General features: G+C 63.4%; 2 protein-coding genes across 2 annotated transcripts; both read left to right on the forward strand.

The window, feature by feature from the left end:
- The first annotated feature begins 5,329 nt into the window (after nucleotides 1–5,329).
- Nucleotides 5,330–13,733, forward strand: CPXM1 (carboxypeptidase X, M14 family member 1). The gene is made up of 14 exons (XM_054391445.1): nucleotides 5,330–6,278; nucleotides 7,262–7,372; nucleotides 8,138–8,247; nucleotides 8,458–8,597; nucleotides 8,680–8,764; nucleotides 10,098–10,248; nucleotides 10,392–10,480; nucleotides 10,860–10,983; nucleotides 11,343–11,539; nucleotides 11,649–11,828; nucleotides 12,155–12,452; nucleotides 12,526–12,665; nucleotides 13,022–13,124; nucleotides 13,471–13,733. The coding sequence occupies exons 1-14, from the start codon at nucleotides 5,330–5,332 to the stop codon at nucleotides 13,731–13,733; spliced, it is 2,940 nt and encodes a 979-aa protein (XP_054247420.1).
- A 1,262-nt stretch (nucleotides 13,734–14,995) lies between these two features.
- On the forward strand, nucleotides 14,996–15,658 carry LOC128974750 (probable N-acetyltransferase 8B). The gene has a single exon (XM_054391446.1). It carries the CDS (start codon nucleotides 14,996–14,998, stop codon nucleotides 15,656–15,658), a length of 663 nt encoding a protein of 220 aa, XP_054247421.1.
- Nucleotides 15,659–16,363: the final 705 nt, after the last annotated feature.

The following is a 16,363-nucleotide window of genomic DNA, read 5'->3' on the forward strand; positions in this document are numbered from 1 at the left end:
CCGCAGCTCTTTTCTCATCGTTATCACTGTCATTAACACTGTTATTCTTCTTTTTAGCAGCAGGCAAGATCCCCCCTTCCCGGCCCTGGCATTGCCTCCCCACCATCCCCAGCCGGGGTTTTCCTTCTCCTCTCAGCCGGGAATTTTGTAAATAAAGGGTAAAAGGGAAAAGAAACCAAAACATCCCCACTCCCCCTGCCCGCATCCCACCCGTGGGGGTGGCCAGTGTCCCCCCACCCCGTGTCTTGTGTAACGGTGACACTGCCGTGTCCTGCTCAGCGTCCCCCTCCCGGTGCTGTACCTCTTGCCCCTCACTCGGTGCTGGGTCCTGCCTGGGGTGACTACAGGGGTCCCGCGGGTTAGGGGACAGCCCTACAGCCACCCCTGGGGGCAGGGTCACCCCGCCGCGGTGGCACAGGAGCTCGGGGAGGGGCTTTCTGACATGGAAATAAAAGGCCTTGCAGAAGGGCACCGGCTTTGGGGGGGCGTCTGTGAGTGTGAAGGGGACTGTACATGGGGACACCCCCGGGGATGGGGACATCAGCCCAGCAGCAGCAGGAGCGATGGGGGGCTCGACCCACACCACCCCCCCATCACCCGGCCACTCTGTGCTGGCAGCACCCACCCTGCACCCTCACAGCCTCCAGGGGTCCATGCCCTGCATCTCCCTGCCCCAGGCCTGCCCATGTGGGCAGCACCTATGTGGGGACCCTTTCGCAGGCAGCTGAGGCCTTGCAGCTCATTGCATGGCAGGGAAGCTGCAGACCCCCACTGGTGCTGCCACCAAACAGGGACTGGGACCCTCACCATCCATGGAAGGAATGGCCTGGGGGAGGACTCTGAGATCCCAAACAGGGATGCCCCGAACAGGGCTCTGCCCTTACCCAGGCACCCTCAGCTGAGCAGGGTGGGCACGGGGCTGTGCCAGGAGGACCTGGCATGCAGAGTTGGCAAGGGAATCCCAAAATCCCAGCTACTGCCCCCAAAGAAGTGTCACCACCAAGTACCCTCCCAGCACCTTCATCTACCTCAACAGCCCTAAATATTTATCTATTAATTAATAAATTACTAATTATTATTATTAGGCACTGGCCCCCAGGGTGTACCCACAGCCCACTCAGCTCCTCCCAAGCCCCTCGGCTGAGGGGAGAGAGTTCCTTCAGCTGCGGGCTCCCCCAGAGACCCCCGGCCCCATGCAAGGGTCCCCTCCACCCCCAGGACACACGTGGGGGCTGCTGGGGTGAGGAGTCCAAAGAGCTGTGGTCACCCCAAAGACCCTCCCAGCCCCTCTTCACCCTCCACCTCACATCCACTCCATTGCAGGAGGGTCTCTGCCCATGAGTCTGGGACAAGGCAGGGCAGGGACCAGACCCCCAGCTGGGGACCCTGGGGGCATGTCCCCACCCTGGCATGGTCCCTGGCACCCAGCCCCTGGAGGCTGCGGGTGCAGCAGAGCTGAGATGTTTAGATTAGAGGATAATGTGCCTGAAATAATTGCCCTAATCAAGAAAGGTTAATGAGGCTGCGGGTGCGCAGGATGCTGATGGGTGCCAGCACAGGCCAGGGTGAATGGAAGCCTGGCACAGCTGGCACCAGCCACTGGGCACTGGTCAAACTGGTAACCTGTGGTGGGCAGTCCCTGTCTGCCAGAGCCAGTGTGTACAGGAGGGTGGTGGCACCAAGTGTGGCATCAGCACATGTTCGGGGCCACCTCCTCCTGGTGACCCCCTTGGGGACATGCCATCTTTCCATGGGGCACAGTTATCACCCAGGCCAGCCTGGGTCTGGCACCCACGGGATGCTGCCATGTGGCATGTCCCAGAGCCCCTCTGCCTGCAGGGAGGTCCTCACTCCCCAGCCAAAATGCACCCCCCAGCATGGGCACGACCTGCTGGGGACCATGACAATCACGGGGGGCTGCCAGGGGGTATAGCCACCCTCGGCTCCTGGCACTGTGCCGCAGTGCAGCTGGTGCCGCAATTGGCACTTGATGGCAAGCGAGCGCTCGATGGCTCTTGAAGCTGCACTCCAGGCTGAGCTGCAGCAGAGGGGGACCTGCCCCCTGTGCCCCCTCACCCAGGGCACCGGGGATGGCTCCTGCCACCACCCCGGGGTCTGCTGCCAGTGAAGGGCTCGACTGTGTGGGGCAAAGGGACCCTGCTCCTATGGGGGTTGGCATCACCCCCTGAGGCCACCCGAAATCCTTGGGGTGTCACAGGGACCTTGGGGGGAGCTGAGGGGACACAGGGGGCAGGTCCTGGGAAGGGGCAGGAGCTGAGGGGTTGAGCACACACACCCCACCTCCTCTCTATCCCCCCATGCCCCAGCTTGTGCCCAGCCATCACCCTGGCCTCTGCTCAGGCTCTGCAGATGCCCTGGAGCACAGGAGAGCCATGCCTGTGCCCATCCCGTGCCACATGCACCCTGCTCCTTGCAGCAGGTTAATGAGGCACAGATGAGAGCAGGACTCCTCAGCTGCAGCGGGACCCCCACAGGGACACGTCCCTGTCCCCATCTCTGTCTCCACCACTGTCCCCGGCACTGCTCCCTCCCCAGCCGGGCCCCGCTGCAGCGGACCACAACAGGGCTGTCATGGTCCGTGGATGGAGTCTGCACCCCAGCCTGCACCCTAACCCTGCACCCCACCCTACACCCCAACCCTGCACCTTAACCTGCACCCCAACCCTGCACCCCAGCCCTGAACCTTAACCTGCACCCCGACCCTTCACCCCAACCTGTCATTGCCAGGGAGCCCTCCTGGGATGCTCCGAGAGGGTGTCCAGCACCCCCAGCCCCTGCTTGGGCAGAGCCCACGTCCCCACTGTGGGATGGGGCCACGGGGCCAGGCTGGTCCAGGGACCCCATGCCCAGCACAGGGCCCCCTCACCCAGCTTGGGCACCCACGTGCTGAGCCACTGGCCTGGGCAGCGTTGGGTGAATGTGGCAGTGCCAGGCGGTTTGGACACGAGTCCTGTGGCCAGTCTGGTGGCCACCAGAGTTTGCCTTGGCTGGTGTCCCCCGACCTCGGCCACGGCTGGGGCAGCTTGGGGCAGCGAGCCAGGCGGGCAGCAGCACTGGCACCAGGTGCAGGGCGCTGGCATCCCCAGGACCCGATGTGGGAACGTGGGGCTCAGCCATTCCACTCCGAGGGGGAATCCCTCTTTTGGGATCCCCCCCCGGTAGCAGGGATCTCAGATGGGCTTCTCCACACCCATGGAAAGCAGAATAGGAGCACCATCACCAGCGGTGCCAGCAGATCCAGGACCCAGTTGATGGGTTCGGCCCAGATCCAGCTGCGGGGTGCCACGGGGGGAGCCGGGTCCTGGCATCTATCCAGTGGCATTCCTGCTGGGATAGAGCACGGCGCCTTTAAGGCATCTCCCCCAGTGGGATCTGGCAGCTGCCGGCGCTGTGGACGCGGCCGGCTTGAGTCGGAGCCAGGCTCCATGGGGAAATTCACAACATCCCTGGAAGTGCTGAGCAGAGCAGAATCGGAGAGCAGAGAGCCTGCCAAGGTTGTGTGTGCCTTGGCCCCAGCCAGCTGCGAGCAGGGCCAGCCCAAACTGGCCTCTCCTGCCCCGGAGCTGGGCCATGTGCCCACCGCCTCAGCCAAGAGGGGGCAGAGAGGTGCCAGGTCTTCAGCAAACCTAGAAAGTGCCATCGCAGGGGGGCTGAGTGGGGACGGTGCAGGCGGCCACCACTCCTGGACCCTTTCCAGAGCCCTCAACAGGATGTGAGAGATGCCTCAGCTCGTGGTGAAACCCTTCCCACCATCCAGCCCCAAGAGACAAAGACTCATCCTGTATGCCAGACATCTGGGCCCTGTGCCAGCCCAGTTTCAGCCATTCTCTGGTCTTGAGCAGTGATGGAGAAGAACCATCCTCAGGAGATGCCGGGATGGAAGATCCCATCCCACAGCAGCATCCCTGGGTGCTGCAGGGCCAGAGGACTCTATCCCACAGCAGCATCCCTGGGGCACACAAGGGCTGCAGTGAGCTCTGGGGCAGCCCCACAGGGACATGGTAGAGGGGGAAGGGATGGCACCAACAGTCGGAGTTGCCAGTGCCACTCCAGCCTGCCATGAATCAGGTGAAGGCAGAGGTGCCACCAAAGGCTGCCTGTGGCCCAAGCCCAGCCCTCTCCCTCCCACTCCTTTGGCTGGAGGCTGTAGGAAATGTCTCCAAAGAAGTCAGGACTTTGGGGAAAGTCCTTTTGGGGTGGAAAATGAGCTCATGGGAGGCTGACGACAGTGGTGTGGCTTTTGGAAGGGTCCCTCGCTGGGTGGGGGCAGAGGTAAGACACAGAAACCTTCTCCCTCAGTGGCATAGTGGCCCCTGGGCAACCCAACCTGGACCCCAGCCTTCCACCCTGGGCACCCCACTGGACTGGCATCAGCTCTGGCACTGCACAGACTTCAAATCTATGTCAGGGAGGTGACCTGGTCAGGGAGGTGACACGGGGTGTGGCAAGGCCACTCACACCTGCCACAGTGCTGGCCTGTGCCCAGCTCCTGTGGTCCCATTGGCGATGTCCTAGTGCTCCGGGCACTGCGGGCACCGCCGTCCCTGGGAGTCCCTTCTGGGCAGAGCACCAGGCAGGGCATCCCCACTGCCTGGAGAAGCCAGGGCTGGATCTGGATCTCTCTGATGCCTGCTGGGCTGGGACTTGGCTGCAGAGCCTGGTCAGGCTCTGCTCCGGCTCCTGGGGCCCCCCAGGTCCCCCAGGCTCGGCCGGTGGCACCAACGGGAAGAGCTGAGCCCCTCCAGCTGTGACGGTGCTGGGCATGGCAGGGAAGCACTCGAGGTTTCCTGGCATCCTGGGGAGCATGGCACAGGGCCCGTGGGGCACCCAGCACACACTTTGGCATGTGCCGGGGGACAGTGGGCACCCACTGACCATGGGGACACTGAGGGGTGCTGAGCACAGTGGGGTCACCAAAAGGTTCTCAGGCAGAGTGAGGACATAGTGCAAGGGTGGTGAGGACATTGTGGGGTGCAAGGGTGGTGGGGACACTACAGAGTGCTGGGAACAGTGAGGACATGGTGCTGGGGACATCAGGGACAGTGAATAGCACTAGAAACAATGGAAACCCAGTGCTGGGGACAGTGGGGACACTGAACAATCCTGGGGATAGTGGGGACACGGTCCTGAGGACAGTGGGGACACTGAATGGTCCTGAGGACAGTGGAGACCGATGCTGAGAACACTGGGGACACAGTGCAAGAGTAGTGAGGACACTGTGAGGACAGTGGGGACATGGTTCTGGGGACACCAAAGACACACTGGGGACACGGTGGGGACCCAGTGCAAGGACTACAAGGGTAGCAGTATGGAACCGAAGTCCCCAGTTCGAGGGGCTCTGGGACCAGCTGGTGACGCTGGAGAGGGGCATCCGGGACAGTTTTACACACATTCCCCCTCAGACCCGGGCACAGCCCGGCGGGACCCGGCTCGGTGTGGGCACGGTGCGGGCAGCGATGACCCCCCCGGAGGGTCCCAGGCAGGCGGGGGCAGGGGCGGGGAGGGGCGGGCGGGGGAGGGCTGGGGCCGGCAGGACCGGGCAGGACCGGGCAGGGCCGGCGGGGCTGCACCGCTCCGCTCCGCCGCGGCCATGCCGGGGCTGCCCCTCGCCCTGCTCCTACTGCTAGTGGCCCCCGGGGGGTCCCGGGCTGCGCCCTCCCGCAGCACCCCCAGACCCCGAGGGCTGCCGCCCCTCCCTGCCCAGCCCGCCCGGCCCACGGCCACGGGGATGGGCACCACCACCGGCCCCCCGCCAGGCACCGGGCTCCCCGCGAGGGGCATTACAACGGCACCTCCCAAGGGCAGTGGGGCGGCCCCCCGGAAGGGTACCGCGACCCCCCCGAGAGGCAGTGGACCCTTCCCGAAGGGCATCACGGCGGGACCCCCCAAAGGCACTGAGGCAGCTCCCCCGAAAGGCACCACGAGCCCCCCGAAAGGCACCGGGACCCCCCAGAAGGGCACAGCGACGGCACCCCCCAAAGGCACTGGGGCAGCCCCCCCGAAGGACACCACAAGCCCCCCGAAAGGCATCGAGACCCCCCCGAAGAGCACAACGACGGCACCCCCCAAAGGCACTGGGGCAGCCCCCCCGAAGGACACCACGAGACCCCCGAAAGGCACCGGGACCCCCCCGAAGGGCACAGCGACGGCACCTCCCAAAGGCACCGGGGCGTCCCCCTCCCCGGTGAGCGCGACCCCGGCCAGCCCCGGTCCTTCCGAGCGCGAGGGGCTGCAGGAGGGGACCCCCGGGGGCAAAGGTAGGAGAAAGGGGGAAGGAGGGGAGAAGCGAAAACGAGCTCGTGTGCACGGCGGGGAGAAGGGGGTTGTGCATATGTAAAGAGGGTGTGCAGGGAGGGGGTGTGCACAAGTGTGGGTGTGGGTGCACAAGCGCGTGGTTGCACAACTCAGTGCACAAACGCGGGGCGGGGGCATCTCGGGGACGGGGGTGCTCCGTGTGTGTGCACAACAGCCTGTGGGTGTGCAGGACGTGAGTGCATGGCTCTCTGTGTGTGCGCGTGTGTGTGTGCAGGGCTGCGTGTACACAAGCTGTGTGTGTGCACAAGCTGTGTGTGTGCACAGCTCCACCTGCAGGGGCTCTGTGTGTGCACAACTGTGTGCACTGCACATGTGCAGGATGTGCAAGTCTGTGTACAAGTGTTTGTGTCTGCACAACAGTGTGTGTGTGCAGGATGTGTGTGCACAGCTCTTGGTGTGTGACTCCATGTGCAGGGCTGTGTGTGCACGACTGCGTGTGTGCACAGCCTGTGATTCCCCGTGCACATGTGTGTGTGTCTGTGTGTCTGTGTGCACGGGGATGTGTGTGCACAAGTGTGTGTGCATGTGTGCACAGGGATGTGTGTGCTGGGTGTGTGTGTACAAGGATGTGTGTGCAGGGATGTGTGCACAAGTGTGCATGTGTGCACAAGTGTGTGTGTGCACAGGGATGTGTATTTGTGGTCCCATGTGCAGGGCTGTGTGCACAAGAGTGTGTGTGTGCACAAGAGTGTGTGTGTGCACAAGTGTGTGTGTGCACAAGTGTGTGTGCACAAGTGTGTGTGTGTGCACAGCTGTGTGTATATGGAGGGAGGAGGCTCCAAGTGCCCGTGCACAGGGGGGTGTGTCACACGTGTGTGTGTGGGTGATGGGGTGCAGGGTGGGTGCACAGGGGCCAGCCCTGGGGTGCTGTAGGGTGACCCCGGGCCCCACCCCCCTCATTGGGGAGTCCGTTCTGCCCCTCCAGCCCCGGCAGCCAGGAAGAAGCTGGTGCGTGTGAAGGTGGTGAGGAAGAAGGTGGTGAGGAAGAAGAGGCCGAAGGCTCCAGCCAAGGAGGCAGCTGCTCCGCAGGAGCCTGGTACCTATGCTCAGGGAGTGGGCACGGGGACTGGCAGGGGCACATGTCTGTGTTCGTGTCTGTGCCAGGCACACACCTCTGTGCCATGTACTCACCTCTGTGCCAGGCACTCACCTCTGTGCCATGCACACACCCCTGTGTCAGGCACTCACATCTGTGCCAGGCACTCACCTCTGTGCCAGGCACACACACTGGGACCAGTGTGGTGCTCAGCTCTGGGTGCACACCCACACACCTTGGCTTGTGCCCACACATGGGGCACTGCATGTGCCAGGCACATGCCATGGCATGTATGTGGCCCCTGCATTGTCACCCACACCCCCTGCATATGCCACCATGTGTGTGGTCTCCATGCTGTCACACATGCCCTGCACAGTGTCACGCATGTGGCACACCGTGGGGGTTGCATGACGTGGGGCAGGGTTTGTGTGGCACACCGTGGGGGCTGCATGACGTGGGGCAGGGTTTGTGTGGCACACCGTGGGGGCTGCATGACGTGGGGCAGGGTTTGTGTGGCACACCGTGGGGGCTGCATGACGTGGGGCAGGGTTTGCAGGACATGGTGTGGGGTTTAGTGCCATGAGGAGAGGTTTGTCTGGCATGGAGCAGGGTTTCCATGACACAGACCAGGGCAGGCACACATCCCACAGCATGGCACCTGCTAGACGTCTCTCCTGCCCCATGCAGGAGGGCACAGGGTGGGTTGTCAGCCGTGCCCAGGGTTCTCTGAGCCAGCCTGGCACCCCCTGCTCTGTCTGTCCCCAGGGTGTCCTCCGCTGGGGCTGGAGTCCTTGCGGGTGTTGGATTCCCAGCTGCGAGCCTCCAGCCACAAGCGCTATGGGCTGGGGGCACACCGTGGCCGCCTCAACATCCAGGTAGGACACAGGGCATGTGCCTGGCATGTGCCTGGTGTGTGCCTGGCACAGGTGTAGCAGGAGGTGTCTTATCCCACCATGGCCAGTGGCAGCACCAGTTGTTGTGCCAGTGCCGTGCCAGAGCTGTGGGGCACAGCAGGGCTGGGGACATGTGGGCAGTGAGTGCCCTGAGTTCCCCTCCTGTCCCACCTGTCCTCCCCCACCCCACAGTCAGGGCTCTACGATGGGGACTTCTACGACGGGGGCTGGTGTGCAGGGCGGGAGGACAGGGAGCAGTGGCTGGAGGTGGATGCCCGCCGCCTCACCAACTTCACTGGCATCATCACCCAGGGGCTCAACTCCATCTGGACGTAAGGCACCAGGCTGGGGTTGGGTGGTGGTGGGGAGGGGGACAGGACAGGACAGGAGCCTGCTGAGCCTCTCCCCGTGCAGGTACGACTGGGTGACATCCTACAAGGTCCAGGTCAGCAACGACACACACACCTGGCACCCGTGCCGCAATGGCACCCAGGAGGTGGTAGGTGCCCGCGGGGGATGGCCCTGGGTGGGGTGGTGGGGGCAGGGACCCCGCTGGCACTGCCCAGCCTAGCTGGTTCCCCAGGCAGACCATGTGGGGTTAATCACAGCAAAGAGGGCATGTGGGGTTAGTCGTGCCAGGGAGATAATTGCGCCAGGGTTAACCACGCTGAGGAGTTAACTGCGCCAGGGAGAACTGTGCCAAGGGAGTTAACCACGTCAGGGTTAACTGCTCCAGGGGGATAACCCAGCCAGGGGGTTAACCATGCTGGGGGGTTAACTGTGCCAGGATGTTTAACCACACTGGAAGGATTAACCATGCCAGAAGGGTAACTGTGCCAGAGTTAGCCGTGCCAGCTGGCACTGGGCTGGGCCCCAGCTCTGTTGCCTTTGGCATCCCCCAGCAGTATCCTCCAGTGCTTCTCCCCACCTCTGGGCACCAAGCACAAAGGCCACTTGTCCCCAGCTGCCTGCCAGACCCCCCAGTGCTCACGAGTGTGAGTGTGATGTGGGCACAGGTGAGTCTGTGTGGCACTGCTGGCACCTCTGGCTGTGCCCAAAGGTGGACACAGCAGCCTGGTGCTCAGGAGCACAGGTGAGCACTGCACGTGCAGGGTCACACACGTGTGCAAGGACGGAGGGGCTGTGAGCAGTGCACACGTGTGTGCAAGGAGGTGTGAGAGGGGGGTGCTGCCCACTCAGGGTCTCTGTGTCAGAATGGGTTTGGGGGTTCCTATAGCAGACTGCATTTGGGGCTTGACGTCCCTGTGCTGGGAGAAGGTTTGAGGCTCTGTATGCCAGGTCTGTGCCAGGAGTGGATTTGGGATCCCTGTGCCAGGGCTGTGCTTTGGGAGTCCCTGTGCCGGGCGTGGGTCTGGGTCACTGTGCCAGGATGATGCCAGGACAGGGTCCCTGTGACAGGGTGGGTTTGGGGATCCTTGTGCTGGAGCAGGAGCAGGCTGGGGGTCTCTGTGACAGAGCTGTGCCTTGAGTGGGTTTTGGGGTCCCTGTGCCAGAGGGGGGTCTGAGGGTCCCTGTGCTAGGGGTGGGTTTGATAGGTTTGAGGCCCTTGTGCCAGAAGGAGGTTTGAGGATCCCTGTGCTCATTCCTGGGGACTCCCCCTCTGTGGGTGCTGGGGTGGCAGGTTTTGGGCATAGAGCAGCTCAGGCTCTCCCACCCCACCCAACCCTGTGTCTGCTCCTCACGAGGGGCTGCAGTGGGGTCAGGACTTGCTGTGGTGTCTGCAACCCTTTAGGGCACAGCAGGCAGCCCCCTGGCTGGGTGCCCCCTGGCACAGGGGACCCACAGGGACTACATCCATGTCCCCCTGCCAGGTCTTCCCTGGGAACAAGGACCCCGAGACACCAGTGCTCAACCTGTTGCCCACGCCGGTGGTGGCACGTTACCTGCGCATCAACCCCCAGAGCTGGTTCCAGAATGGCACCATCTGCCTGCGGGCAGAGGTCCTTGGCTGCGCCATGCCAGGTGGGTGCCTGCTGCCCACCCCCCTCACCCCAACCTGTGAGTGCTCGGGATGGGCGTGTTCTGTGCCCAGGTTGAGGTCCAAGCTGTGGGATCTCTGACTGTGTCCCCTCTTGTCCCCTCTGTGCCAACCTGGCTCCTGGCAGACCCGAACAACATCTACGCCTGGCACAGCCAGCCCTTGCCCACTGACAAGCTGGATTTCCGCCATCATAACTACAAGGAGATGAGAAAGGTGCCCCCCACCCTGCAGCCCTGGCACGGGGCAGGAGGCTCTCTGTGCCCTTGACAGCACCTAAGCATCAGGCAGTGGGGGTCTTTCCATCCCTGGGGACACCCTGGCATGGAGCAGAGGGTCACTGCACCCCTAGGACACCTTGGCATGGGACAGATGGTCTCTGCCCTGGAGGGCACCTTGGGATGGGACAAAGGGTCTCCATGACCTGCGTGGATGCCAGCGTGGGGCAAGGGGTTTCTGCACCCCTGGGCTTAGCCAACTGTGGGGCAGGAGGGGTTCTACACCCTTTGAGTCACACTGGCAGGGGGCAGGGGGTCTCCATAACCTTGGGGTTCTCCCAGACCCTGGCACAGAGCTCTGTACCCTCCCTTGGCAGCTGATGAAGCGGGTGAGCGATGAGTGCCCTGACATCACCCGCATCTACAGCATCGGCAAGAGCTACCTGGGCCTCAAGATGTACGTCATGGAGATCTCCGACAACCCTGGGCACCACGAAGTGGGTACGTGCCAGCCTGCTGCACGATGGCAACGTGGTGCCCAAGGACACCCAGGCTGGGGCAGGATGGAGTGGCCAGGGATGCCCAGGATGATGCAGGATGGAGACAGGGTGATTGGGGATGTCTGTCATGGGGATAGGGTGGCTGGGGCTGCCCAGGCTGGTGCAGGATGGGGATAGGGTGGCTGGGGATGCCCAGGCTGGTGCAGGATGGGGATAGGGTGGCTGGGGATGCCCAGGCTGGTGCAGGGTGGGGATAGGGTGGCTGGGGATGCCCAGCTGGTGCAGGATGAGACCGGGATGGCCGGGGATGCCCAGCTGGTGCAGGATGGGGCATGTAGGGCTGGTCACCGTTCCTGGCAGGTGAGCCTGAGTTCCGCTACGTGGCTGGGATGCACGGCAATGAGGTGCTGGGCCGGGAGCTGCTGCTCAACCTGATGGAGTACCTGTGCCGGGAGTTCCGCCTGGGCAACCCCCGCGTGGTGCAGCTGGTCACAGAGACACGCATCCACCTCCTGCCCTCCATGAACCCCGACGGCTACGAGACCGCCTACAAGCTGGTAGGCTGGGGTGACCTGGGGCCACGGAGCTGAGCCCCCACCCTCCCCTGGGGCTGCCCCGGTGCCGGTCCGCCGTGACCCGGTCCCCAGTGACGCAGTCCCCTGGCAGGGCTCGGAGCTGTCGGGCTGGGCCATGGGCCGCTGGACCTATGAGGGCATCGACCTCAACCACAACTTCGCCGACCTCAACACAGCCCTGTGGGATGCCGAGGACAATGACCTGGTGCCCCACGAGTTCCCCAACCACTACATCCCCATCCCTGAGTACTACACCTTTGCCAATGCCACGGTGAGCCAGACCCATGGGCACCCCGAAACTCACCCCTCCTTTGGGCATCCCTCTTGTGCCAATCCTGCACCAGGCTGTCCCTGGCCACCCTACGCTCATTGTGAGTGTCTCGAGCCACCCTGTCCTCATCTTGCACAAGCTTTGGCATCCCCCAGCTACCCTGTCCCCATCCTGGATGCCCCTGGCCACGTTGTCCCCATCCTGCACCAATCCGGACACCCTTGGACCCCCATCCCTGGGGATGGACCCACACGTTCTTGACCAAGGACCCTGAGGAGAGGGCAACAGGAGCTGCCACGATGCCATCTGACACGAGGTTCCTCCAGGTGGCCCCTGAGACGCGGGCAGTGATCGACTGGATGCAGCGATACCCCTTCGTGCTGAGTGCCAACCTGCACGGCGGGGAGCTGGTGGTCACCTACCCCTTCGATATGACCAGGACCTACTGGAAGGCACAGGAGCTGACCCCCACAGCTGACGATGGCGTGTTCCGCTGGCTGGCCACTGTCTATGCCACCTCCAACCTGGCCATGGCCAGCGAGGAGCGGCGCCTCTGCCACTACGATGACTTCATGCGCTTCGGCAACATCATCAATGGAGCCAACTGGCACACGGTGCCTGGCAGTGAGTGGGGGGCTTAGGACAGAGAGTGGGTTCAGATGGGGACCCCCCATGATACCCACCCCATCCTTCTCAGGCATGAATGACTTCAGCTACCTGCACACCAACTGCTTTGAGATCACAGTGGAGCTCTCCTGTGACAAGTTCCCACACGTGTCCGAACTGCCAACCGAGTGGGAGAACAACCGAGAGTCACTGCTGCTCTACATGGAGCAGGTCAGGGAAAACCCCTGGGTGGCACTGTGGTCCTGGGTGGAAGGAGGACATGCTCTGGGGGGTGTGGGCACTGAGAGTTCAGAGTTTGTCAGGGGCTGGATGGAGAACGCAGAGGTCCCCAGACACTCCCAAGGCTCCATGTGTCTATGGGCACCTCCATGGGCACAAAGCGTGGGCTTGGCATGCAAGGCACATGTGTGATCTGCAGCACGTGTGTGCCCCATATGGAATGGGGGTGCTCCTGTGTCCAGGGCCTGCATGTGCCCAGGGTGTGTCCCCCCCATGCCCAGGGCATGTGCCCCTGTATGTGTGGGTACACAGCTGTGTCCTGACGTTAGCTCCACTTGTGGTTCCAGGTACACCGTGGGATCAAGGGGGTGGTTCAGGACAGTGACACAGGGCAGGGCATCGCCAATGCTGTTATCTCTGTGGATGGCATCAACCATGACATCCGGACTGGTACAGTGAGATGAGGATGGGATTTGGGAATGGGAATGTGAAGGGGCTGGGGAGGGGATTGAAGAAGGGATGGAGATAGAAATGGGGATGGGAATGGGGAGGGCATGAGGTTGGGAATGGGGATTTGGGATAGGAATGGAGATGGGAATAGGGTGGGGTGGGGATGGGAATGGAAATAGGATGAGAATGGGGATGGACAGGAATGGGATTGAGGAGGGACATGGGGATGAGGGTGGGATGAGGTTGGGAATGGGGATAGGGACAGGCATGAGGAGAAGGACGAAGACAAGGGACGGGGCAGAACAGATGCCTCCCGAGGCACCTGATCACAGCCCTGCTGTTGCAGCCTTCGATGGGGACTACTGGCGACTGCTGAATCCTGGCGAGTATGAAGTAACAGCGCGGGCCGAAGGCTACGAGGCGGCCACCCGGCCGTGCCACGTCTCCTACGAGAATGTGCCCACCCAGTGCAGCTTCCGCCTGGCCCGGGTACGGCGGCAGCGGACACGGGGGCGGCTGCCCGGTGATACCCCTGAGCCACCCGATCTTCTGCTGCGGCTGCGGCGGCAACGCCTGCAACGGCTGCGAGCCCACCGCCGTGCACCGTGAACAGGATGCTGCCCCAGGGCCGCAGGCTCGGCGTGCGGGGCCAGAGGCTGCAGCCCGTGCCAGCGGCGGGGCCGGGAAGGCGCGGGGAACCATGGGGGACCGTAACCGGAGCGGGTGCTCCCGGTGTCACTGCTGTGCGGGATACCACCCAGTAAAGTTGGCTGTGCTGCCCCTCTGCCTGCGGATGCCGAATCCTGCCCCATGTCCCAGCCCCGTGAGTCTGTGGGGACGGGACAGGGCTAGATTCTGCCCGCTGTCCCAGCAAGGCCCGCCCCCCGTCGATCATTGGCAGATCGGCAGCCAGGCTCCGCCTACCTACGCTGGCCTCGCCCCGGTCGGTCTGAAGCACGTGATGATCTGTCCCTCCCACTGGCGTCATCGCGTCGCTCGCGCGTCTGCGACCCTCGCTGGGCGCCTATTCGTCCGTGACGGCGAGAGGGGCGTATCCCGTTAGGCGAGGTGGCCAATGGGCAGCGAGCTCTGTCTCCGTCAGGCGGGCGCTGGCGGCGGTGCGGCTGCGGGCGGAGGGTGCGGAGGGAGGGGGCGGAGCCAGGGTGAGGGGCGCGGGGGGGAATGGGGGCCCTGAGGAGTACTGGGAGTAATGGGGACACTGGGGCTGGCGGAAAGGTGCTGCGAGCATGGGGGCATGGGGTTGGTCGGGGGTCTAAGGGCATGATGGGAGCAATGGGGGCGCTGGAAGCACTGGGGAGAAAACTGGGGGTATTGGAAGTGTGGGAGCACTCCGGGAGGTCCAGGGTGGGGGAGTCTGGGAGGTGCTGGGAGCATGGGGACATAGGAGAGAGTGTGGGAAGTGGTGGGAGCAATGGGAGCATTGGGCGGGGTCTGTGGGGTGCTGGGGGTAGGGATGCACTGTGTGAGTCTGGGGTGGGGAGTCCAGGGGGTGCTGGAAGCAGGGTGGCAATGGGAGGGAGTTCCGAGGTGGGGGGACCGTTGGGATGGGGGGACTGGGACCATGGATGTGTAGAGAGGGAGGCTGGAGGGTACTGTGAGGATCCTTTTGGGGGTGCAAGGGATCCATGGAACACATGGTGTGGGATGTGAACTTGTGGGGAGGGGTGCAGGGTCCTTCCTGGGAGTGCTGGGGAAGTGTCCCTCGGAGGATGGAATGGGGTAGCACAGTTATGTGGGGTGCAAGGTGGAGTCTGAGGGTACTGGGTGCAGACAGCAGCACCTTCTGATCCTGTGCCTTGTGGGCTGGTTAGGGTTCTGAACACCCTCCCATCCCATCCGATGCCAGCACCATGGTGGAGTACCGGATCCGTCCGTACCGAGACGAGGACTACAATGCAGTGCGCGAGGTCTTTGCAGCCAGCATGAGCGAGTACGTGCCCGCCCTGTGCCAGCACGTCCTGCGGCAGCCATGGGTGCTGCTGCTGCTGGGCTGCACCTTCTGCCTGCTGCTGGCCAGCGCCCGCTCCCTCCTGTTGCCTGTCTTGGCTGTCACCCTGCTGCTGGCACTCGCCCGGCACCTCCTAGGTTACGCCTGGAACACCTACATCGAGCACTGCCTTGATGACGACCTGCGCGACATCGCTGCTTCCTATGCCGAGAGCGCCGGTGCCCGCTTCTGGGTGGCGGAGGCAGATGAGAGGGTGGTGGGCACAGTGGGCGTGCGGCCAGGTGACGCTGAGGGCGAGCTGGCCCTGAAGAGGATGGCGGTGCGGAAGGGTTACCGAGGCTCGGGCATCGCCACGGCCTTGGGGCGCACTGTGCTGGCTTTCGCCCGGCAGAGCGGGTGCCAGGCTGTGGTGCTCAACACGTTGATGGTGCAGCACGAGGCTCGTGCCCTCTACGAGCGTCTGGGTTTCTGCTGGCACCGCCGCTACGTCCTACCGACCATCTATGGCCACTTGGCCAACTGCACCATCACTGTCTACCGCTACGACCTCTCCGGCACTCCCTGAGCCCTGTTGCAGCGCCAGGACTGGGCATTGTGCCCAGGCACTGCCATGGCCAGGTGCATGCCCTACACGGGGCCAAGGGGCATGGAGGTCCATGGGATGGTGGGCATCATGTCCAGGCACCCACATGGCCAGGCATGTCCCCGTGCCCACATCTCAGCTATGCTACTGGCTGCTGCTCTTCACTGGGCTTACCAGACATGACATTGCCACAGGGTGCCAGGTCCCTCCCTGTTGTGCCAAGTGGGTCCTACTTCTCAGGAAGTGTCCTGCACACTGGCACAGGTCTGGCATGGGAGGTAGGGACCCTCATTCCACATGCAGTGGGGTCTGCAGGGCTCAAAGAGGTCCTCTATGTCTTGAGGAGGTGTGAGTGCTGTGCTGCTTCCCACCAAGCTCTCCTTGGGCTGGGAGAGGTTTCCAGGGACGGGCTGTGCCCTGCCTGGCCTTGGTACCTCCTTGTTCCCTGGGGGAAACAGCTGCCCAAGGGAGACTCCCCCCAAGCTGTGTGCCCCACCTTGGTGCCTGCAGGTCAGGCATTGCCCCCATGTGGGGTGAAGAAATAAAGGACTGTGTGCAGTATTGGGCTGGGTCCTTCTTCCTGCACTGCCACAAGGTACCAGGAGTGCCACTCCCTTTGGGTGATGCGGGCTTCTGGCACTGCACAGACCATCGTGGCACCCCCGTGGGAAGGGTCCACCAGTTGCC

This window comes from Indicator indicator, chromosome 23 (genome assembly GCF_027791375.1).
Source record: "Indicator indicator isolate 239-I01 chromosome 23, UM_Iind_1.1, whole genome shotgun sequence".
In the NCBI taxonomy this organism is placed as follows: domain Eukaryota; kingdom Metazoa; phylum Chordata; class Aves; order Piciformes; family Indicatoridae; genus Indicator; species Indicator indicator.

Bases quoted from the DNA above. Each gene is read 5' to 3' on its own strand.
- CPXM1 (XM_054391445.1), top strand. From the start codon at position 5,330: ATGGAACCGAAGTCCCCAGTTCGAGGGGCTCTGGGACCAGCTGGTGAC. The intron at 10,249-10,391 runs GTGGGTGCCTGC...GGCTCCTGGCAG, and splicing joins CCTTGGCTGCGCCATGCCAG to ACCCGAACAACATCTACGCC. The intron at 10,984-11,342 runs GTACGTGCCAGC...CGTTCCTGGCAG, and splicing joins CCCTGGGCACCACGAAGTGG to GTGAGCCTGAGTTCCGCTAC.
- LOC128974750 (XM_054391446.1), top strand. From the start codon at position 14,996: ATGGTGGAGTACCGGATCCGTCCGTACCGAGACGAGGACTACAATGCA.